This window comes from Myiozetetes cayanensis, unplaced genomic scaffold, assembly GCF_022539395.1.
Source record: "Myiozetetes cayanensis isolate MyiCay16 unplaced genomic scaffold, myiCay2020 scf1, whole genome shotgun sequence".
In the NCBI taxonomy this organism is placed as follows: Eukaryota; Metazoa; Chordata; class Aves; order Passeriformes; family Tyrannidae; genus Myiozetetes; species Myiozetetes cayanensis.
The window spans coordinates 3,837,133-3,861,735 of record NW_026086604.1 but is presented as its reverse complement, the minus strand read 5'-3'; the positions used below and the strand labels follow the sequence as shown (position 1 = coordinate 3,861,735).

Sequence of the window (24,603 nt, the reverse complement as noted above, 5' to 3'; positions counted from 1 at the left end):
AAGAAGTAAAATCATTTTTTTGTCACAGACTTATTTCTAAAACTCTGCATGACTGTTGGATTCATATCTTTTCTCCCTTAGCAAAAGAAAACAAGTGGGCCAGAGCTGCTGAAATATCCTCCTCACCTGGAGGCAATGTCTAAGACTTCGCTTTTTCCAACATACAAGGGAAGGAAAATAAATCAATAAATCCCTTTCTGAAACTCTAACACAGCTAACATCCGTTCTGGGGGAGAGAAGCTGCCTGGGTGCACAGAAATATCAAAGTGCCGCCTGGAGGCACTGACAGCCAGTCTGTATCTACGACAAGGTGGTGGCAAGCTTGCTCATCCCTCCTACCAACAAATCCCAGCAAGGTGCTCCCAACCAGGCATGGAGTGTGTCTGAGGAGGGAGAGCTCTGTCATCCCTCCTTGAACAACTGGGAGCTAAGTCAGTAGTAAAGCAGCCACAATTATACATACTCGAAAGCCTATTTAAGGAAAATGAAACAGAATCCTGAAGAGATCCATCTGCATGGGATATTTTCGTTAAGCAGGCTGTTTATTCAAGGCAAGCAAGTTGTGCTGAAGCCTCGAAATGGAGTTTGAATTGGAAAAACCTGCCTAGCAATCCACTTTGTACACACTTAAACCAGAGGACAGCAGAGCACAGGCTCACGTTTGCAGTGTGAGCATGTGGAGGATTTTCCTCAGTTTTCTCAAGTCCTTAACTAATATTCATCAAGCTGGTATGAGCTACTACTGCACCAAAGGAGAAAATCCAGGTCTTCCATTCCCAGTTAGTTGTTCTCAGCTTGTGCCGGTTCCTCCCCTGGGACAACACGTGTCCCTGTGGTTGCATGGTGAACTAAATCTGAGTAAAAACTAATCTGGGAAAGAAAACAAAAATATTCATTGGCTCTCTGCTCTAGTTCATGGTGGGGCCACATAAATGCCTGTTCTGGCAGATGGGAGAAAGAAGTCAGGAAGAACAAGACTTTCTTTTTTAGTAGTGGGACTGGTAATAAAACAGCACTGTTGCAAATCTCAGACGAAACCTATTCATTTTAAAGTGCCAAGCAAAATAGAATGTTTTTTAGAATCATGGAATTGCTTAGGTTTAAAAAAATTGTTAAGAACATTGAGTCCAACTGTTAACCCAGCACTGCCAGCTCCAGCATTAAACCATGTTCCCCAGTGTCACATTTAAACATCTTTTAAGTGCTTCTGGGATGGTGACTCCACCACTGCCCCTTGGCAGACTGTTCCAGTGTTTAACAAATCTTTAACTGAAGAAATTTTTCTAATATCCAGTCTAAACCTTCCCAGGTGCAACTTGAGGCCATTTCCTCTCTTCCTATCATTTGTTACCTCGGAGAAGAGAATGAGCCCAAACTGGCTACAGCCTCTTTTCGGGTAGTTACAGAGAGCAATAACATCTCCACTGAGACTCCTTTTTTTTCCAGACTAAACATTCCCAGCTCCCTAAGCCTCTCCTCAAAAGATTCATGTTCTAGACCCTTAACCAGCTTTGATGCCCTTCTTTGGACTTACAAAATTGAAATGATATGGAGATCACAAGCTGGCAGAATAGAGCTGTAATCAAGATCTGGGAAAACAGTTCTACATGACCTGTGGAGGAACTGAGGGCCAACCAGCAGTCATTACCAGAGACCAAGGCTTCCTGCCTGCCAGACACCAGTTTTAAAATAATTTCTTCTCAGGTGGTGATGACTGGACCATGTGGAAAATTAGATCTAAGAGTTTCAGACATTTGATTTGAAAATAAAATGTTCTGTAAGAGAAAAAATAATATGTGAATATCTCTGCTGTACTTCCTGGAGCCAAAATCCAAGATACCAGACTGTCCTTTAACCTACTCAATGGCAGAAGATCACCACTAAACCCATGAAATATTTTATCTCCTCCCAACCATTAAGAGTGATTTTTTTTCTTTTATTTTCAAGCAAAAGATAAATCAGTTGGAAATTCTATCACAGACCTTTTATGCCTTCACAGGAAACTGCAGTTAGCCAGCAAGTGTGGTGATGAAAGGATGAGCAATCCTATCATCTGTAACATGAGTGATTGCTAGAAGCTGGAGATGTTACAGAATTTAAGAAAGCCACCACTGCAGCTGTGGAAGAAGAGCATCAAGAAGCAGCAGGACATATCAGAGGTGACATCAGCTGGGTCACTGCCCAGCTGCAGCTTTTAAAAAAAGCAGTTGTCTGCTGAGCCTTTAACAGACTTTCCAAACCATTAGGAAGTGACTAGATTTTCAAGTGAGGGTCAAAATGCTGCACGCAGCCTGGACATTTTCTTAAGCAGTACAATGAGGAATATTCCACTGAGAATGCTGCCTGTGGTAGGTGTGATGTAAAATGAGGTAGAAGCATAAGACTTAGATCATCTTCATGGGACTTACTGTGCTGTTCAGACTTTAACCAGTCTGTCAGACATCAGTTATTAGTCCAAATCACCACAAGCTTCTCTGAGTTCAACAGGGAGGCAAGTGCCACAGTTTTTTCCTAGTAAACGTATAGATGCCCTTGCAGCATGCACCAAGTTCTGCCAAATGAAAAGAAGCCACGTTCACATTTGTAGAAGGTCCCTACAAGGCATCACAGGGATGAAAAATGGCTCTTGCAGGAAGACCAAGCTAAGTTGAACTTTTGAAGAATCCAAATAAAGTCATACTCCAACTATAAACAATAATAAAACCAGTTCTACAAATTCCCAAACCCACAAACTGAGCAAACTAAAACTAACACAAGTGAGTTCACGAAAATACTTTAGTATTCTCACTCCTGACAGCTTGTTGAGTTTCACCTCCTTTCCTATTCCTTTATGTCTAATGCAAAGCTATATAGAAATGAATCCTTTACAGTGAAATCCTAAAACTCATCAGAAAGTACAAAATGGAAGTCAGTAGTTAGGTAAATACCCTTAGGTGGTGATGTGCTCCAATATTTCAGTATTCATGAGAGATTTGACTATATTGATTAGTTTTTCAGTAGCTGTCAGTCAAGACACAGGAATTCAGATGCCTACCCTTTGTCATGGTCTCTGTGCATGAGATATTTTTAACACTAAAGGCCAAGAAGAAACAGCTTGCTGTTCTTCCATGAATATATCATGAACCTGAGCAAAGTTGGCCTTGGAAAAAAGAGACATCTCTGAAGGTTTCAGGCTATTCTTTTGGGTGTTGTTCAAGGTGTTGCCTTGAAAGCTGGAAGCCCTTTTTCATCAGTAACAGAACAGTGGTAGCATAAGTCTTATATTTTATGCATTTCTTTCACAGCCCAAAGTCAACAAAGACACATAAAAATAGAAAAATAAATTCTGTGAATCATCTGGACATGTGACTGCTTTTGATATCTTATAACAGGCCTCACTACATCAACTGAAATGAATGACAAACCATCGGTACCAACCCACTGTTGAAACAATTCAGCCTCATCTCCTTCTGTTTGCAAAGCATTTGAGATTCACGTGCTGACAGTCCTTTGGTCTTCCACATACTTGTAGAGAAACTCATCAAGCTCACTGGCAACTAAAAACTGGTTGTAGACAGTCACTACGGGACATAGACCAATGCTGAGCATAATACTCCTGTAGTCCTTCCTTAGAAAACATCTGCTTGTGTTACTCCTGTTAGTAGCTGTAGAAAAAACCACACAAACCTTAGCCAAGACTGTACCTCTAAAGCCAAATTTATTTCAAGTTGTGAAATCTAATTTTTGCCCACAAGCAGAGGCTTAGTAATGGCACATGCAGGTCATGTACTCCAGTGGTGCCAAGTCACAAGGCTTCTGCTTTATGGAGGCAGTTAAAGAGTAAGAATATTTCTGGAGAATGTTTTTTCTCAGCTTTGCAACCTGTATCTTATCACCTGCCCGGCTTAATGATCACAGAATAAACTCAGGTATTGAAGCATCCAAAGCACTGCAATCAGTGTTTTTGAGAAACAATCACCTCTGAGCAGGTAGGGGTGTTTTGGTCACCACTGCAACATCTCCCCTGGCGAAGCTTAAATGGTGATAATGTTAAACACCAGTACTGCCAATTTCAACATAGGTTGAAAACTTTGTACATGCATCAACTTATCAAATCCATCTTTAATTAAATATGGGTTGAAATCAAAGCAATTTGCTCTCTTTGATAAGCATAACACTAGTATTTACCTACCAGCAGCAGATGCGAGCATATTTTTAAATATTCCATAGCTGTATGTTGTTATCCCTACAACATATAAGCAGGAACTCTATTTAGGAAGCATGTAACATCTCTGGAATTTCAGCAGAATGTATCTCTCCTGGTTTCCTGTGAAAGCATCACCCATTTTTGCCTGCCAGATATAGTTTAGAATGTAATGGAGATGATTGGCAAAAATATCTCCCACTGCCATAGTGTCCTACTGAGCAGACATGTTATTTTTCGATTCTGCTATGCTTCCTTCCACAAGATCAAATGAGAGCTAAAATGTTATTAACGCATTTAATGACATATTCTTAGCAATAAATTCAGTCAGATATAGAAAGATGGAATGACTGAGTCTTGGACAGGTGTCCAGTGAGACCTGAGACAAGCAATTCTGAGCAGCTGCTGGCGTGAAATCCAACATTTGCATCACTTCACGACCCTTCACATTTTGGTAGCACAGCCAGTACAAGGACTGGCAGACTCATCACTGGTCAGTACAACAAAAAAACTTCTACCATTTCCACCCTTTGATTCGTGTGTCTCCCTAGAGCTCACAAGGGATTATGTCTATTAAAACCTGAGCTTGGCTATGGAAATATATGCTTTGTCTCAGAATGTGAACAAACCAAACAGCAGCTTGTTATGTGCCCTTGTCACGTTTTTCACCCACCCAGTGGTTTGTATGTTCCTGTTTTATGCAGTGCTGTCATTAAAACCACTGAAAGTTAACTACAACAGCTATTAAAAGTTTTACCTTCTAAATATGTAGAAGGCCCAGCCATTACAGTGAACTCCTTTCCTGTTCCTACTGTGTTAACATGGAATTTAAAAGTGCCACAGGCACATAAAATCACTTGGTCCTGCTCTCCATCAGGCCCTCTTCACCCTTCAAAACCATTCCACCTCACACAGATAACAAAGTATGATAAAACTTATTCTGCCAAAGCGCAGCTTCCCTGCTTTATATGTAGGAAGAAAAAGACTTGGGGAAAACTCTAGAATAACATATTTAAGGGGGAAAAAGTTATTGCTCAGGAGCAATTGTAGTCAGAGGTGAGGAGTGAGAGCATGTGAGAGAAACAGCCCTGCAGACACCAAGGTCAGTGAAGGAGGAGGGGGACGAGGTGCTCCAGACTCCAGAGCAGAGATTCCTGTGCAGACAGTGGTGAGGCAGCTGTGCCCCTGCAGCCCATGGAGGTCCACAGGGGTGCAGAGATTCACCTGCAGCCCATGGAAGACCTAATGCTGGTGCAGGTGGACATCTGAAAGAGGATATGACCCTGTGGAAGCCCACACTGGAGCAGGATCCTGGTAGGACCTGTGGACATGTGGAGAGAGGAGCCCACACTGAAGCAGAGTGCAAAGAGTCCTCCTCCTGAGGAGTAGGGAGCAGCAGAGTCATGATAAACTCACCACAGCCTCCATTTCTTACTGAACTCTAGTTCACCAGTGAAGGTAGGAGACCTTGGAGAGTGACTGCCATCACACTCAGCATGAAGGATGCTCCCAGTGGTCCTTTGCAGTCTAATAATAACAGGTTTGTACGCCTGTTATTGGGGTACAGTATGGGCTCAGAAAGCCACAGACAGGTGGAATTATACTCTGACAGACAGATAAATGGTTTTTTGAGAAGGCAACAAGCAATGACCCAGGCACAAAGTACAGAAAACCCTTGCTTTAGAAAATATAAAATAATAGAATTCCAAGGAAAATCACATTTTGGAAATTCAGCAGCTGCAGTAGGAAGTTGTTTGAGCTGGCGAAGTGTGCCCACCAGAAGGGCTTACCCTTCTCTACTGCAGCCCAGTTGTGTGTATGATTACATAAGATTTTCAGGGAAAAAAGACTGATCTCTTTCAGTCTGCATAGCTTACAGGCATTATCCACCATGACCTGCATTTGTATTCATTACACTATCCATACCCATTTCTGCCCAGAGCATTATGTTAACACTTTTTTTTTTTTTTTTCTTTCACAATGGAGGTCACAGAGATCAGTGAAAGATCTTCACAACATCAGCTTCAAGGCCTGTTTTTTTGAGGCAACTTGTTGTCATTAACAGGAAAAACTTGCCAGCTCACAGGCCTGGTTAACCTAACACTGCAATGTGTCACAGCATCACACTTGTCTGTTGTCTTCCAAGTTCAGACCAAGAAACAAGAGTGGTGTCTCATGCTGTTGACTGAAACAATAATAATAATGGCCAGTCTTTGCGAGCGAAGATCCGGGGAAGGTCTTTACACCTTCCAGCCTGCGCATTGGATTTTTTAGGTGAGACACAGTGTGCGCGGAACTGAGCCCACCCTTTAATCCTAAGGTTCATCTGCCGGGGCCAAGCAAGCTTGGACGGTGGTAGCAAGGTCCTTAGGACGTAGATGGATTGCCTTTTTACAGGGTTAACGAGCTCCATCTGCCCGGGAGTGTCCCTGACCGGGAATCGAACCCGGGCCTCAGCGTTGACAGCGCCGTGCCCTTACCACTAGACCACCAGGGGCTCCCTGACTGAAACAACATACACTGCAAAAAGCAGCAAAATCAGGTAGTTTTCATGGAGTCACTGACAATGAGAGACTGATTTGTCAGTGGGGGAAGGAAAAAGATCTGTTTGATTGCTGTTCCCATTAAATATCTGGGAAATACCAGCCACAATGCTATGCCTGTCCTCTTCAGCAAGGAGCTGGAAATTCAGTCATTTATTCTGTGCAAATTCCACAGATTATCCTCCATTAAAAGTCATTCAAAACATCACCAAGGCTTATGCTGTTGACAACCAGAGCACTAGTGAATACCAGTTGTCAGTAGAGTTGGGATGCTGAAAGGCAGAAAAGCACAAACATCCCTTTGCTTCCTTAAGGATCATTCCCAGAGCATTTTTTTCATGGTAAAATGCTGAAAATATAGGGGAAAAAAAATAATTCCTATACAAAATAAACCAAAATCTGTGTATAAAGAAGATGTCACCCTTCATATTCAATAGTCCAAAATATTATGAAGTAGTTGAACAATGTCAGATCCAAAAGGAAATTCATGGTTATCCACTAGAAGCTGACCGATGAAATCATAGAACCATGACATCATAGAGTGGTTTGGGTTGGAAGGGACCTTAAAGATCACCTAGTTCCAAGCCCTTTGACATGAGCAGGTGCACATTCCACTAGATCAGGTTGCTCAAAGCTCCACCCAACCTGGCCTTGAACAGTGATTTCTTACAGAATCAATCTACTCTACAGAGTAGAAGACAAAAAATAAAGAACTGTCAGTGTAGAATTATAGGCATGAAAGAAAAAACATCACACCTTTTCATACCTACATGCTAACTGAACCTATTCCAACTGTGCAGAGCTCCACTTACTTTCACAGAGACGTCTTCTCAGCTTCCCCCGAATTTTATCAATGGCGTTGTAATCAGAGACATGAAACACATGAGCAGACTTGGGCTCTGAAGCAATCTCATCAAGTTCTTCTTTTAAGGCTTCTCCAACACCCACAGCAAAGATCCTAATCCCAGCCTGATGTGCTGCAGTGGCTGGATCTAAGACAAAATCCTGGCTCCTTCCATCAGTCAAAAGGATAGCCACTTTTTTAACAGTTCGGTCACTAAGTCTCCCACCAGCTTCTTTGGAAAAACTGTAGGTGTTGATGTACCTGAGAGCATCCCCAGTGTTCGTGTTACCTCCATAATACTGAATTTTTCGTGCAGCCTCTTTGATTTCCTCACGGGTTTTGTACTTTCCCAGGTCAAACTCTGTGGTTGGACGATCACTGTATCGCACCACACCCACACGGGTTTTGTCTGGGCCAATCTCAAAAGTTTCCACCAAATTAGACACCCACTGACGAACTTTTTCAAAATCTTCTTTTCCGACGCTGGAGGAGGCATCCAAGAGGAAGACAAGGTCATAGTGAACACTCTTGCAACCTGCAACAGAGGCAGAAAATATTGTTAAGGGGAGATAAAAGCAGAGTACCAGACATACCAAATATTCCCTAGGCATGGCTCCCCAGAGAGCAATTTGGAGGAGGTGGCAAACTCTCTCCCTGTCCTGCAGAGGAAGTGCAGATTCACAGCCTTTTTTTCCTTGTGATTCACCTCATCTGTTTCAGGACATCTGCAGATCGGCACACACTTCGCTTTGAAATGCAAACCCTTTCTCTTCCCATGCTGCTAAACTGCCTCTGCTCAATCCTTCACTTGCACCATCTGCATTCATACGAAGCTGTTTTTCTCTGACTTCATCGTAGTGCCTTTCTCCAGGCAATGCTTTGAAATGACCTTGGCAGATCAAGAGACCTGCCCTGACCTTGCCTATGCCAATCCTGACTGTGAGTAGTGAACCTTTCATGATCTCTCTTGCATTAACTTTATGATTTATTTATGCTTAGCTAGAAGTGTTTCTTTAGCTCAGCATGATGTGTTGGTGAAGCAAGTCTGTAACAAGATTATTGCAATTTTGAGGCTCTCTGCCACTGACTATTGACTAAGGGATGACTCACTGAATTTTGGGATGTCTTCCTTGACAGCAAAGGGCAGCAGCCTTGTAAGGGAAAATGTCACTTATCCCCACAACCATCCCTTTGCCTGCAACCATGATATTTGTAATGTGAGGCTTGTGTAATCCAAATGTATTTGAATTGCAGCTTGCTTGCCCTATCAAGCCAGACTGGTCATATATTTGTCAAACACTTGCCAAAAAATTAGATCTCCCAGGAGATGTTTTTAGCTGTTTCTGAAAGTAATTGGGAGGCAGAAGATCCATAAACATCCCACAGATGCCCAAGATTTGTCAACATAATACCCCAACTGGACAAAATTTATATATATATATAAGCATATGTTTCTTTAATTCACTGTTATAGACCATAATCCATAATAAATTATGAGTTTTAAGACTGCAAGCTGCTCCACAAAGTCAATTTGGTCACAGCCACCAACGATTATTTCTCCAGTAGTTCTTGCCTCACTTCATCTCACAAAGTAAAACTGCTTGTCTAAACCAATGGTAAAATGACATATTTCCTTACTGAATTCTAGCATTTGAACCTACAGGAAAGTCACAAAGTATTCTCCCACACCCAAATTTTGACACAAATTAGCTCTGATGCTATTGCTTATCCTGGGGTTGTGACCCTGAATGGAAGAATGCCAGAACCGCCCACTACACTGCAAAGGAGAGAGTGGAAGCTCAGCCACATGAAGAGGATTTGCCTTCAGAGTAAAAGCATTACAAGTAGGTCAGTGCTCACGGTATTGCATGATGACAATGAGAGTGACTGAATTTACACCTAGTGTGTGGCAGGTGCTGATGAAAACTGAGTATCATCTGCTGCTGTTTTGACTTCTGCAGCAAAGTACATCCCAGGTGCTGCAGTCTCTGTGGGAACAACCTACGCTCATGGGATTGAGACCACACTGGGATCAACCCATTCACATGGGTTCTCTTTGGAAATTACCTCTTGTTGTGGTTTAACCCCAGCTGGAAACTAAGCACCATCATATAGCCTCTCGCTCACTCCCCACCCCAGCAGGACTGGGGGGAAGAGAATTGGAAGGGTGAAGGTGGGAAAACTCATGAGTTGAGACAACAAAGCTTAATAATTGAAATAAAATGCAATAAAATAAAATAAGAATAACAAAGAGAGAGAAATAAAACCCAAGATAGACAAATGGCACAAAGGAAAACAATTGCTCACCACTGACCAACTGATGCCCAGACAGTCCCCAAGTAGCTGCCTCCAGCCAAATGTCTCCCCAGTTTTAGTTCTGAGCATGACACCCTACAGTCTGGAATATACCCCTAGTCAGTTGGGGGCAGCTTTCCTGACTGTGCCCCCTCTCAATTTCTTTGTGCCAGTCTCTTCACTGGCGTGGTGAGGAGTAGAAATGGCCTTGACTCTGTGTAAGCCCTGCTCAGCAGTCACAAAAAACAGCCCCGTGTTGCCAACACTGTTTCCAGCACACATCTGAAGCACAGCCTCATACCAGCTGCTGTGAAGAAAATGAATTCTATCCCAGCCAAAACCATCATGTGGGATCATGTCCTGTGATGGCATTTTGGTAGTGAGGGAATGCTTGCCTCTAACCACAGAGCAAGAAAAGTCAGTCTGGGAAAACTTTCCAAAGGAAATCTGAGAGTGGAGATGATGGTATACATAATTTTATCGCATAATAAAATTATATATAAAAAATATATATCATATCATATATAATATATATATTTATATATATATATATAAAGGGATGTATAACAGTAAAAGGTAAGCAAGGAATTTGTACTTCTCCACCTCCCCTCTCCATCTCCATTATTATATTAATCTATTCTGTCTGAAAGAATGTTAATTAGGTGAGACTAACTAGAGAACAAAACCAACAAGGTACAACCTTCCTGTTGCTTATTTTAACGACTCTCTGCAGGTGAGATGATTGCAATTTAAAAACAAACAGAACAGACAGAATGAATCCTGTCTGTGTTCAAGGGCAACAAGCCTTAAAACAAGGGGGAGTTAAGGTTTTAAAAGTGATATGTATTCAAGGCAATATCGCAGGGAAGAAAAATGTGGTCTTCCAGTATCATTTTCTTGAAGTTAGTGATTCTTTGCTTACAGACCTGATGGCAGGGAGATGAAATGCTGCAGAAAAGCTTTTGGTAAATATTAATCTGCATTTTTAGCACTGTAAGGGCCACTGCTGGACAAAATTTATTGTTTTCCAAGAATGCTATAACAGTATTTTCTACTGGCAGAAACAAGTTTATGTTAAGGGAATATGGGAGATAATTCATAGAAAGCAAAATTTCAGTTTTGTAATCGCAGAAATACTCTCTGGAAGCATAATTCAAGGAGTTGTGTTGATCCACTCAGACACTGAACCAACTGTTTTGCAATATTCCCATTAAAAATGCTTCAAAAACAAGCCATAAGGCCAAAATTATTTAAGGTAAGCACAGAATGAACATATAAATGACACCACTATATTCTGTCTTTGACTGATCCAGAAGCAGATAAAAAAGGTCAGATTTCACTTTGTTTGGTTACTAAGTATTTGTTCTTGTTAAATTTCATCCAAAAAGCCTTCCATAGATCACATAAGAAAACTGTAAAACAGCTACTCATTCAACTGAGAGAAGGTCTAAAAACCCCTTTTCTTTCTTATAAATTACCCAAGCCTACAGAATAGCAGCTTTCCTAGGAAAAGACACAGAAAACCTCCACCTCAAAATGCCATTGGTTTTTTATACCAAAAAACTGTGTGGGTCTTCAACCATTTTACATTTCAGATGTGGCATCATTAGTGCCAGATATAACTCTTCTTACTCCTGCACAAAACACAACCTGTCCTTGTCCTGAGTGCCTGTAGGAGCAGTCCCTCAGCTGCACCATCCTCTCATGCATTCTGTGGCATTTGAGGCAGAGTGTTCATCAACCCAGGCCAAAAGCCATGCCAGGGGCCATACTGGCAACTAGACAGCATAGAAACATGGAATCATAGAACTTTTTAGGTTGGAAAAGACCTTTAAGATCATCAAGTTCAACCATTAACCCAGCACTACTAAGTCCACCACTGGCTAAGCACCACATCAACATGTATTTTAAATACCTTGAACCAAGAAAGGGTATGAACAGTGCCTTGGCCCTATTTAACTCACTAGGAAAGTCACAGCCAGACAGGAGATTCACCAGGTCTCATCTGACACCCACAGAAGGTGATGGAATAAGCAGGCTCCATGCCAGTGTGGGGTAGATGGAGCATATCCAGAGTAAACTGTGGTAAACTGCTCCTCTTGCTGTGACTGCCTGAGCTAAACTTTCTAAGCCTGCAGCAGAACAAGAGACCCCAGCTAAACCATAACCTCGATCCCTGAACTATCTCCATTCCTAAGGTCTTTTTTATGTATTTTCAGCAGCAAATGTCTTGCATTTTTTATAGTTTTCCTCCTACCAATGATAACTTCTCAGCCATGGGAGAGCCCCAGCAGCTCCTGAGCATGAGGCAGTGACCTGAATGGTGCATACCTGCTCTTTGTGCCTTGATTCTTTCCCCGCTGAACATGAACGTGAGAAGAACCAAGAGATGGGACACACGGCATCTTCCCCTCATGGATTTATCCATATCTCCCTTCTCACATCAGCTTGCCTGTTCTCCGTGGTGGGAAGCTTGTTAGAAATCCTATCCGTAACCTAGAAAGGAAAATAGAGAGCAAGTGTTATCTCACAGAAACACAAATGACAGTAATGATGCAAGTCATGGGAGCAACGTTTTGGAGAGTCGTCTCTTCTGCCTGTCATTTTACTTGACTAGACACAAACTGCTCAGACAAAGAGGCAGGAGTTCACCTACTTTTCAGAAGCTATACTTGTTCACTGGCTCTATTCACTGTGAAGCAGCTGAATGGAAACAGGAGAGAGATTACCAGATTATTATACTTTAATTGAGCCCACTGCCAACTACACAATCAGCGCACTGGAGTGGAAACCATTCCTGACCTGGCCCTCCCACGCATTCATCATTAGGAGATACACGATGCAGAGCCCAGATACAAACCACTACAAATCACACACACAACCCACTGCCACTTCACCCTGTGCTGTTTTCGGTTCTGGAGTCTCAGAAATGACGAAAGCTAAAAATATACTACTGTTTTCATATATGTATTTGTTGCCACTGGTCCTTCTCTGTAGGAGTAAACTCAGCAGCTTCAAAGCATGTCTTTAAACTATTTAACTTAAAGAAGTGCAAAAGCGCAGGTGGATGATCTTCAATATAGGGTTTGAATAGACTTTGAAGCTACTGAAGTCAGATGGTGTTGTAACAAGCCAGGTAAAGTGGCTGGGCTGTCAAAAGTTCAAATGTGTTTTCTAACAATAAATCAACTCTTTATTAAAAAAAACCACAACAAACTGTTATTAACTTATTATTCTTGTTTGGGGTTTTTTGTTTGTTTGTTTGTTTTGGTTTTTTTTTTGTTATATCGTAAAGTCATAGCAGTTCAATCTACTATTTGCACATACAGAGGGGAGAAAACAGCTTCTACTCCTTCTTTTCCTCTCTAATGATTCTAATGATTTCTTTGTCCATTTTCTGGGGGAAATTCTGCCTTCTCTGTCTTTTAACATGCACGTCTGCTTCCCACTGTTGATAGCTGGGTAGAAGTCATGAAGAGGACACTGTGTGATGTCGATCATTGCTGCAGGGCCGATTATGCCTTCTAGGATATTTCTTTTCAAAGCAATAGGGAATCATAGACAAAAAGAATGGTGGTGTCAGCATTTGTTCAAAACCAGTCTTGATCAGTCAAATGCTGGGCCTATCTCTACCATGTAACTCGGGAATAAAGTGTACGTTGTGCTGGTTTAGGAAATTAAAAAGGGGAAAACAGTATGAAGTTTGGAGATGTAGATACAAATTCTTGTTCCCAGAGAAAACTATAGACCCTTTTATTTTCAAAAGTTCATATCACATGCAGACAAAGAGAAAAGCAATACATGTAATAAACCTTTCATTCTGCAAATAAAACTTGGAAGTATCTGCCAGCAGTGGAACATAAATTCAAGAAGGAATTAAAAAACAAAAATTGTATTTATTCATGTACCAACCCTAAATCCAAAGGACATGAACAGGTGCTGTAGTTTACACCTCAGCCAGACGATGTCCCTACCAGACAGCGAGGTGCTCAGGTTTGAGCCAGCTGGAAAAGGCTGCAAGGTAAAAAAGGCATGAAAATACCACTGTGCCCTACAGTAGTCAGAATTTCCTTCTAAATAAGTGCATTATTGAAATACCAATCAGGCAGCTGCCTGCAGATGGATCAGGACAGGCTTATTTTACTTAAAATATCTATGGAAACCTTCAGCCCAAGATTTTTACTGCCCTGTATTTTTTAGGAAGCATTGTTTTCGGGCACTGGTGATGGGGCAGCAGGTCAGTGGCAGCAGCAAGAGCTGGGAAACCAGATCTGCCATGCAACGTCCTGCACTTCCAGCACCGAGAGCTCAAAACATCCTTTCTCTGTGTCTGGGCTTGCATGGCTCTGAAGTTTTATAAATACATTCTTAAAAACAGTCTTGGCCAGCTGCTAACCCACATGAGGGTAAAAGGAGCAGAGCACCAGCTGGTGTCAGTCAGCAGAGTGGTGTTGGAGTGGAGTGGTGCTGGCTCTGGAAGCAGCTGATGCAGCTTGGTGGCTGTGTCTCACTTGGTACAAGTGTGATTTCTGCCCCAGCAGAAGGATTGCCCACATAACCAGGTCTGAGAGCTGTGTCTCTAAGGTGTCAATCCTCCCCTCTCCATGCCAAAGCACTTCAAGGACTCGTTGTATTATGAATGCTGAAAGGTGTCTCAGAACAGCCATTTATTCTAAAAATAGTGGCAAAAAAAAAAAAAAAAAAGGGCCAGAAATCAAATCATATCATCTACTTAAAACCTATAATCATAACCTGTGGTGGCTTTAATGCACATTTATGGTTCAGTATTATTTTTGCATTTAGGCCAAAATACATAATTTTGTCCAGTTTTATAGCGTCAAGAAAACCGAGTCTCTTAACTTGCAACAACTTTATGTACAGGTGGACCAGTGAGAGAAAATTGCCCCATTCACATCAACAGGACTCATATCATGGCAAGGAAGCTTTCAGGGGTCTTAGAAGAAAGCTTGAAAATAAGATATTTTTGGTGATGGGTTTTCCACACTGGTTCTTTCCCATCTTAGTCTGTCCCTGAGCCCAGTTTGATATTACAGCAGCTGATCACCATTTATTTCCCTTTCCAGGAAAAATGGTCAAAAAGAAGCCAAAAGTGGGACAGTTTAGGCTTCAGAGTGATCCAAGAATAAGAAATTCTGTTTAGTTGACCATATGTCCAAATGGCCAACATGGATTTTTTTGATTACTGTTATTTTTAGTTCAGCCTATCATGTGGGAATAATTTTCCTAAAAGCATGAGTCAATGTTCATCATTTAAAAATACCTCCCTTTTTCTCTTTACCTCACAAACATCACTTTGGCATTCCCTTGCGACACATTAGGATCTATTAAGTGATATTGCAAAAAGAACTGACAAATCCCATCATATCTATTACCAAACTGTGGACTCTGTGTCTGAGGCTCTGTTTTTAATAGTTTAATGGGAAAAAAAAGAGGCGAACAATTCTGTCTACATGCAAATATGATGTGGGAATGGCATCCAGGATGAGAAGCGTGCTGGTAAATGTTAAAGTGAGCTCCCTGCACTTAAAATACAAGTGCAGCACTAAGCTATTCATACCATCTCACAGCTGAACAAACAATACACAGAAGATAGACACAAGCTCTATATAACTTACAGCTTTAGTATGGATTTTGGGAGGGTTAATATAGAGCTTTAGGTCACTTAGAATGCATGGTAAGGCCTCTAGTTTCGAACAATAAGTAAACACTCTTTGGGGAATGTAGTGAAAAAAGCAGCATTAAAAAAAAAAAAAAAAAAAAAAGAACCAAAGGAGAACTGGGTCTTCTCAGCCCATCATTGCAATTCAGAGAACAAGGAGGAAAAACCTGTGTGGAAGAGAAGCAGAACTGTTTGCTTAGAAGTGGCATCATGAAAAAATAAAAGGAAAAGAAGGGCAAACACAAAGAATGTGGCAGAGAAGAAAACTCCACAGCACTTTTAGGAGACAAAATTAAAGCACAAACACTAGATTATCTCAGACTCTCCAGACTGAGAGATGCCACCAACAGCAAAACCCACGTGAGTTAAAAATGGAAAAAAACCAAAACACTTTGTGTGATCTCTTTCATTCTTCAGAGGAGTGATTCAGCCACATATATTAATAAAACAAAGCAAAATAAAACTAGAGTCATAGTAAGAGGAGCATTTCAGGACCACGATTTAATAAAACTGTTTCTACCTCATGCGAGCAAAAGTTCAAAGACCCTACAGTGACAGCACAAAGACCAGTGAATCAAAGTTGAATCTTAAAAGCATGCCCAGTTATGGACTTTAGTCCCCTCATTAAAATATCTGAGTTCCTACTTGCCTTTTACTAAATTATACCTCTGAACTGTTCGTCTTACTGTTAAACTCAAGGGGGGCTGATTCTATTATTGTGCTTGATTTCATCCATTCGTCTACTGCCACTGAACATCACCATGTGCGATATAAATGTTGTAACTATGCTGGCATTCATAATGTGATTTTAAATGTCTTTGGTATGCTCCTCTGAAGAAGAGGTTAGCCGGGGGTGAAAAAGACAGTGTCCAATTATGCAGCTTTTCACACACACACAAAAAAGAAAAACAAATATAAAACCCGGCACACTAATACATCTGACATCTTAGTAGAGTCAGCTTGTTGATTGTGCCTCTTCCAACTACTGAACTAAGCAATTTAATTATCTAAATTATTGCTGATATGAGCAGGAAGCCAACCGTATAAAATAGAGATGGGACTTTCTTCCCTGCTGATCATCCCATGCGTTCGTATATCTTTGTTCAATGATTTTTAAAGAAATCACCCGATGGCATTTCTGGAAGACGTGCATCTTCCCAGGCCTGATCCAAAGCCAACTGCAGTTAATGAAAAGAGGGACACTGATTTCAGTGGACATTGTTTAAAAATCCATGTGAATAATAGAGCAGAAAATTCTCTGTGAACACCAGAGTTATTCCTGAGGTACTTTGTTCAACTAAAACTGATCCAAAGTCTGCTGAAATCAAGGAGGAGACTGTCATCAGTTCCACAGTGTGTTGGATGGAGACATTCATGTACCCTGCTGATAAACAACTCTCCAACATCTGCTCTAAGTGCTAGTGCAGGGGATGGAATGTTTCTTCCCTTTTGCAAAGATAGAATCTTAGAATTGTTTGAGTTGGAAGGGACCTTCATGGTCATCTCATTCCAACACCCCCGTCATGGGCAGAGACACCTTCCACTAGACCAGATTGCTCAGAGCCCCATCCAGCCTGGCCTTGAACACTTCCAGGAATGGTACATCCACAGCTTCTCAGGGCTACATCATGTCTCAAGAGCAATTTCTATCCCAGTCCCTAAAAAACTGATCAGATGCAGTGAGATGGTTGGCATGAATGTGAGTCAAAGCAATCTGTCAGCTTTATGAGAGATGAAATAGGGTGGTGGGAAAGATCAGCAAACCATTCAAACCCATCGATTTGTTTCCCTTAGCTGAGCTCTATTACTGCCCTGAGGTTCTCAGTGCTGGAACTACCTGGGCCCATGAATGAGTAATGTTGCTGCAATTGGAAATAAGTTTGATTGTGCAAGAAATAAAGTCCATACAGAAAAATTAGGAGGGGAAAAATAATAAATAGCCATTCCCCAAGTGACAGATACCTATCCAGGAGATAGAACAAAGCACTAATCAAATAGGACAAAATATCATAAAGAGCATAACCAAGAGTCCTAGAGGGCCATAAAACATACTCCAAGGATTAACTCAACACAGGCATTTCCTAATTTGTGTGTGTTCCACTTTGCAGCCAGAGAAATGTTCTTTTAACTTCTGTGGTGCTGCACATGCACACACAAGGAATCCTAAGAGAAGGTCAGAATTAGAATTCAGCCACTCTTGACTCCTTAACCTATGCTTGGATCACGCATTCCACAGACTGACCCCTCATAGATGCATTTACCACAGACACTTTAAAGCAAGCTCTTACTGGTTGCCTGCCAAATGGTAATTCTAAAATGCCCTCCCTGCTAGAAGAGGACTTTGCAATGTATTTTTGCCTGTTGCAGCCACACAGTGTCTGCAGAGTAAAGCTTTGATGCAATATCCCCAAGTATAACTTTTCAGTGTTTTATCCAGAGGAAGTCACTCCAGATTTAAATTGTACTCTTGCAGCATGTCAAGCTTAGAAATCTTTCTACTGATTAACTAAGAAACCCCCAAATTAACCTGCAAAAAAAAAATCTGTATGATCTGTATCACAGAATCTCTCTTTGGCTTTGGCGTCATCCATCAGTCTGCAAGAAAAATCTCCACTGCACCATATGAGCTCATGTTTTTAGACCAGCCAAGTGATAACCCCTTCTTACTTCAGCTGACAAGGAGTTTGAATTTCAACAGAAGTTCTACATCTCAAACGTTGGTTCTGTATAAAACACTATTCCTCAAGCACTTGATTAACCTGACTGAAATAGTTACCTAAGAAAAGACTTCAGGAAGTGTCTTGGAGCATATGTGAGGTCTAAGGGATTAGGAGAACTGATAAGGGGAAGCTTTGCATATCTGATTTGGAAAAACAATACCTGAAAGTAGGGTTTACCCAACAACCAGGCACCAGCACTTGTAGTGCTTGTACTGACAGACTCTCTCTCCATGTTTATTTACTCACTGGTAACAGCAGGAAGAATATCTTGAACTTGAAATGGAAGTATTAGTTCAATACTTTTAGATGCCCTTTTTTTTTTTTTAATAACAAAGTAACCCCTCAATACTGCATTTTGTTTGAATCAATTTTTTCCCTTATTTTTTACTTACTTTCCTTTGCAAAGCACTAGACCAAACCTGCTTAGCATGGACCAGGGAATTAGCAATAGAACAGGATACATAGAGGTCAGTTAACTTGTCATAATCTTATTTGGACCATCCTCTTCTACCTCAAAAAACTTCTCAAGTATATAATTCAAGTCACATAGACTGCAATTCTACTACAAAACATGTTAGTACATATTGTGCCTCTGCAGTGGTTCATCATTTTGGGTGCAAATGTATTTGGATATTAAAGCAATAATATAATTAGATATATAATAATTTTTGAATGCAGTTGGATTTACTCAGGGGAAAACCACTCCAAACTACATGACCCAGGAGCAGGTGCACAGCTCACCCATCTAAATAATGAATGTATTACACCCTGGACAAGTCAGAAAATTTTGTAATATTTTTTTCTACTTCCTTTACACTTAGCCCAATGCTGAATGTTTCTCATGTTGTCACTGAAGCAGAGTCTGAAGCATACACACATCCTAGAAATGGAAAATCCATCACCTGCTGGTAATACAAGGCACACTGGCTATTTGGGGTAATAGATAAAATTATTTACAGACCTCCATAGGAAGAGGAGACCAGTTCATACTTAATTTAAATTAACTGCCACTTCTGGCTGCAGGGTGTCCAGGTTAATGAGGACTGACTTAGGCAAGACAAAGACCAAAATGATGTCCACAGAGGAAGTCAATAGTTCAAATAATAGAAACAGTTTGCTGTAGAATGGAAAATCCCTAGATTTTTCCTCAGTAATACGTGTTCAGAGTGTCCTTAGTGCTGTATATGTGAAGCATGTTGATTTATTACAGGGTCACAGAACACCAGTCCTTTGGCCTAAGCCCTATAACCTGTATGGGCAAAGTCCTACAAATCCCATTTCCTCTCAAGCAGAGGCAGAGCTGGTCCAACCTACATTAGCTATTAGGAAGAAGCTTTTAACATTGAGCCCCTGGAGGCTATTCAATATGAGAGTGCTCTACTCTTACAGGGCCAATTTCCTGCTTTTTATATCCTCATGGAAGTTCTTCCAGCTCTTGGAATGAAATATAATATTTTCTTTTTCAGTACAGTAGAGGATTATGTCAGTAAAAAGACCCATATGTCATGGCTTTATATAGTTAGCTAGCAGAGCTGGAACGAGGACTTGGGATGGGGTAACAGCCTAAATCTGTTTGGAAAATAGGTAACATACTTTCTAACAAAGAGGAGCCTGATGAACATTTCCCAGAACTCTTACTGGGGCAAGGAAGAATTGCTTTGGATTCCTTGCTCAGAAATGAGCTCATACCAATTGTCTGACACTCTCAGGGTTATTAACAGGGCCATGCTAATTGAAAATGTACCACACACTCACCTACCACTTGCCAACACTTCTGCTGAACTCTCCAGATGACAGAAAATTTCCCAAATGCAGGAACAGCAATGCCTCCTACTTGCACCATGTGGGTGAATTTCTCCTCCACATGTTCCAAAAAGTTGATGGACATCTAATGTCATGAAAGTTTGTTCAAAAACAAGTACATTTGTTTAAGAGATTTAATATTGCAAATCCTTTCCTTGGCCTGATTTCCATGGTCTTGGTCTTTGTAAGGAAACACAAAACTCTACTGTGGACAACACACCAGCAAAAGTGAAGGATAGATGAATAAAGGCCATGAAAATAAGGAGTATCTGTTGTTACTTGTGGAGGTTTAGAGAGCAGAGTTACATCCTCAGCTTTACCCTTTTCTGAACCTTTCCCTCTTTATCCAGCACTTCCACTTAGTACCCTCTGCCTTAAACCCACCCAAGGTGAATACCTCCATGCTCTTGTCCACTGAGAATGAGCATGGCCATCTCTCTTTTAAAATACAAGAAAGAAAAAGGACATTCTTTACCATAAGGATGGTGAGGCATGGGATCAGGTTGCCCAGAGAAGTTGTGGGTGTCCTATCCCTGGAAGTGTCCAAGGCCAGGTTGGACGGGGCTTTGAGCAACCTGGTCTAGTAGAAGGTGTCCTTGCCCATGGCAAGGGGTTTGGAGCTAAGCAATCCCTTCCAACCCAAACCACTTTATGATTCTATGAAAACAGAAGATGATGAAGAAGACACTGAAGTACAGCACGTAAGGGTCTGAAAGCTGTATATTAAACAGGAAAAAATGTAGCATGTAAACTACCCCTATTTTCTAACAGAAATGTCTCTCTCTATCACTGCTACTCACATAAAAAGGATAAGATGCAAAAACTGGTGCTCAACAGCCCATGCACAGCTCTCACACCAGACAACTGACAGAGGCAAGAGGGCTGTCACTAAGGAGCTGATAAGAAATGTCACTACCAGCTACCCCTGCACAACAGCTGGCTCTGCCTCGCTGTGCCGGAGGTAAGGGTTGGGACAGTGTCAGGTCAGTAATCCTGATGTTGGTTGAAAGATTTTTCAACCATTTCAATTCTCACCCCTTTCCATTCCCTCCATCCTGCTTCCTTCCTTTTACTTCTTCCCATGAGAGTCAGAAATAGCAGCAGGAAAAGAGAAAGGAGAAAGGGAGTGGGCAGTGAAAAAAATAAAAGAGTATAAGGGTCACATGAATGGAATATTGAAAAAAATCACACTCAGGTCTTTGCAAAATTCTTATTTTTTCATATGTCAAATATTCATAATTAACTGTAGGTAGAATTGCCTCCTTTCCTGACCTCTTCGTATGAATTATCCTGAATTTGTACCTTAAAAGAAGAGATAGCTATTGGGTAGGTAATAGTAGATATCAAAGATTTTATTTGATAGTTGAAGGGAGGATATTTTCAAATGGGAGGACATAGGATAGCTACCAGGAAAACGATAACAGAAACAAAATTGTAAACTTTGGTGGAGGAGAAAGGACATGGAAAAAATGTAGAAATAGAAAAGAAGTAGCTACTTAGACAGTATGTCTGGAACTTAAAATAAATCACTTCTCTTCCTTCTGGACTTTCAAGAATAATTTCAGATAGTCTCACACTAGACTTCAGATATAGCAGAGCCATTTCATTTAACTTTAAGTTGTGGGTGTCTGACTAACATTGTGTATGGGTTTATACCTGAGCTCCTTTCCAGTTCATAGAGGGGGAAAAAAAAAAAAAGAAAGAAAAAAATCCGTACCTGGATTGATTTTATCTTTTTCTCATGAGCAAAACAAATGAACAACTCACAAGAAGTGTTTATTTTCCCCAGACACAATAAAAGAAGCTTAGACAAAGAGCAAAGATTTAGTTATTGATATTTTAACAGATACCAATATTTCAACAGGCGTCTGACTGGTCAAGGTGACAAAAGAAAGTTAGTCAAAAGCAGCAACAGCTAATAGAGAGTAAAGGTACTTATAGCAAACTTTGTCAAGTTCAGAGGCAGAGGGTGAAAAGACTTGAGTACAAAGTCTTTGTCTAAAGGGGAACAGAAGAAGTGCATCAGGATTTCTAGACAGATCCCCCTTCCTTACTGATGAAACTGTCTTAGAAAAGCAGGTTTGGGTAGAAGAACCAAACTGGAGATAGAAAAAGCAATGCCTTCTTGAACTTTTACACTAGTTTCCACAAAGAGAGCTTAAGAACATCCTGTGCAGAGTTGAGTCCAGTTTCTGGGTGAATTATAATGAATAGGGCAACCAAAACTATGGGGCATTTATGGCATCCTGGATTGCCTAAAGGGTTGAACCTCACTCTGAGTTTTCTGTATCCATGAACTGCATTGGATGAAGGCAACCCTGATGTTCAAGTATCCCAAATACCATTGAGTAATGCTTTGCTCTCACTGACCCTGCAGGCAGGCTCAGCAACCTGGAGGCCTGAAGACAGCCCTGATCAGGAAAATAAAGGGTACAAAAAGGCACTGAGTACCCTTGGCCTTTCTACATCTGTTTTGGCACTAGATCTCCCTGCCCCACTCAGCAGCAAGAAGGTGCTTTGCTTTGCTTTGCTTTCCTTTTGGTGCCAAGGAAAATGCCTAAGTACTAGTACACCAACACGGGCAGAGATGCACATGAATTGAGATCATATACAGATAAATAAATATTTGAAACACAGTTGTTCTCTGAAGAATAACTGGTTGAATCTCCCTGTTACCAAATTTAAAAAAAAAAAAAAAAAAAGGAAAGAAAAAACATATTATGAGATTATGCTTGTTTTACTGTTTTATCTCTGTTAGCAAGACTGACAGCCTGATCTTTATGAGATTAAGCAGGTGTTATAACTTGTTTTCCATAGATACATGTAAGACCTAATTTAATGTTTGAAAGTTGACGTGTTCATGGTGGTGTATTCAGAGAACAACATTTATTTATTGATTATTACAGCTGAAAGAGATGGCAACATGCAGTCTGACCTCCTGGCCAACATAAATCCAAAATTATTCTTAATAATCCCAGTATCTCATCTATATCTTGTTCAAAGTTGCAGCACTTTTCTTGCTCTAGAGAACTATCAGTCTTGATTTATGAGACAGAACATTTCTGCACTTCAACTCGAAAATGGTTTGAGTGCTCAGTTACCATCACCTGATGTACTTGATCTTTAGAATGAATGCATTCATCTTCTGTTTGCAGTGTCATGTTTTAATCTGAAGCCTTTCCCTGTCTTCTAGGGCCCAGAACAAGTTTCTAGGATGGTGGTTAGTCATGGAAGAACTGGAATTTTTTCCTTACTAAGGTAAACATGAAATCCAACAATGCAATTAGCTATTTCTTAGCCTAAAATAGTCCTGAACAGACAAATAAATAAGAAACTACATAACACACTAGTTCAACTACATGGACAAAGTTTCACTTACACAATAAAACAAAAATCAAAAGTAAAAATTTTCAAGAATCTTGCCTTTTTCTCCTCTGTCCAGAAATGACAAACACAGCCTCTGCTTACCAGTGACTGCTTAAATGGAGAGAATCTAAATACAAGGTGATGCTGAATCCTCAAACTGAGGAAAACTATGTATTTTTGTACAACTGAAGAGCAAGTGCCTTAAGAAGTTATCCACAAAACTCTGCTTGTAGCTATAGCAACTGCATTCACTGTATTTTTACTGGGAAACATTTTTAAAGCTGCTTAAGAAAATACGTTTTTCAGCCATTATCTGTGTATCCAACTTCCAGGTCTTTCAATGTAGCCCTGCTCCCCACTCAGCTTCCGCCCTCCAGATTCCACTTGGCATGCATGGCATGTGAGTTGCTGGGGTGACCCCCAAATTCAGGGAAGGAATTTTCTCTCCAAAATTCGTCAGGCTTAAATCTAAGCTGCTGAACTGTGGCTTTCATTTCCAGTGAAATGCCATGTCGGCACAAACTCTTACATCTCTCAGGCAGATCGGACATCCGAGGAGAATTAGAGCAATAACTGATGTGAGTCCCAGAACACTATAAAGGGGATGGGAAAATAAATAACTTTTAAGAACCCTAAATCATGAGATCTAGAGGAATGTATTTTTACAAAGGCATGCAGTGATAGGACAAGGGGGATGAAGAAAGGCCGATTTAGATTAGATATTAGGAAAAAATTCTTTATGGTGAGGGTGGTGAGGCACTGGAACAGGTTGCCCAGAGAATTTGTGGATGCCCCATCCATGGGAGTGTTCAAAGCTACTTGAACAGTTGGATAGGCCTTGAGAAAACTGGTCTAGTGGAAGGTGTCCTTGCCCGTGGCAGGGGGGTTGGAACCAGATGATCTTTAAGGTCCTTTCCAACCCAAACCATTCTGTTATTCTATGATTTGTAGCATGAGAATTCTGCTCTTGCTACATTTACTTACTAGCAAGTGTTTTAAAACTACAAAACTTCAACAGTACATGGGGTATGAACACTTTGGAGACCCACTGTACTTAAATCACCTTAGGTAAACTATGCCTTTCCATAGTACAGTCTTCTCTTATGACTGGTATCATACAGTACAGTGATCATGTTTGATATTTATCTGTTGAATGGGGTTTCCCCTGT

General features: G+C 40.9%; 1 protein-coding gene across 1 annotated transcript in view; it reads right to left on the bottom strand.

Moving 5' to 3' along the window:
• COL22A1 (collagen type XXII alpha 1 chain) overlaps positions 1–24,603 on the bottom strand; it is a 224,706-nt gene that overhangs the window by 187,031 nt on the left and 13,072 nt on the right. Inside the window, exons 2-3 of the mRNA XM_050324956.1 lie at positions 12,197–12,361; positions 7,539–8,105 (exon numbers count right to left, since the gene is read on the bottom strand). Coding sequence (XP_050180913.1) covers positions 7,539–8,105; positions 12,197–12,293 — 664 coding nt within the window. The 5' untranslated portion in view covers positions 12,294–12,361. The remainder of the gene's footprint in view (positions 1–7,538; positions 8,106–12,196; positions 12,362–24,603) is intronic.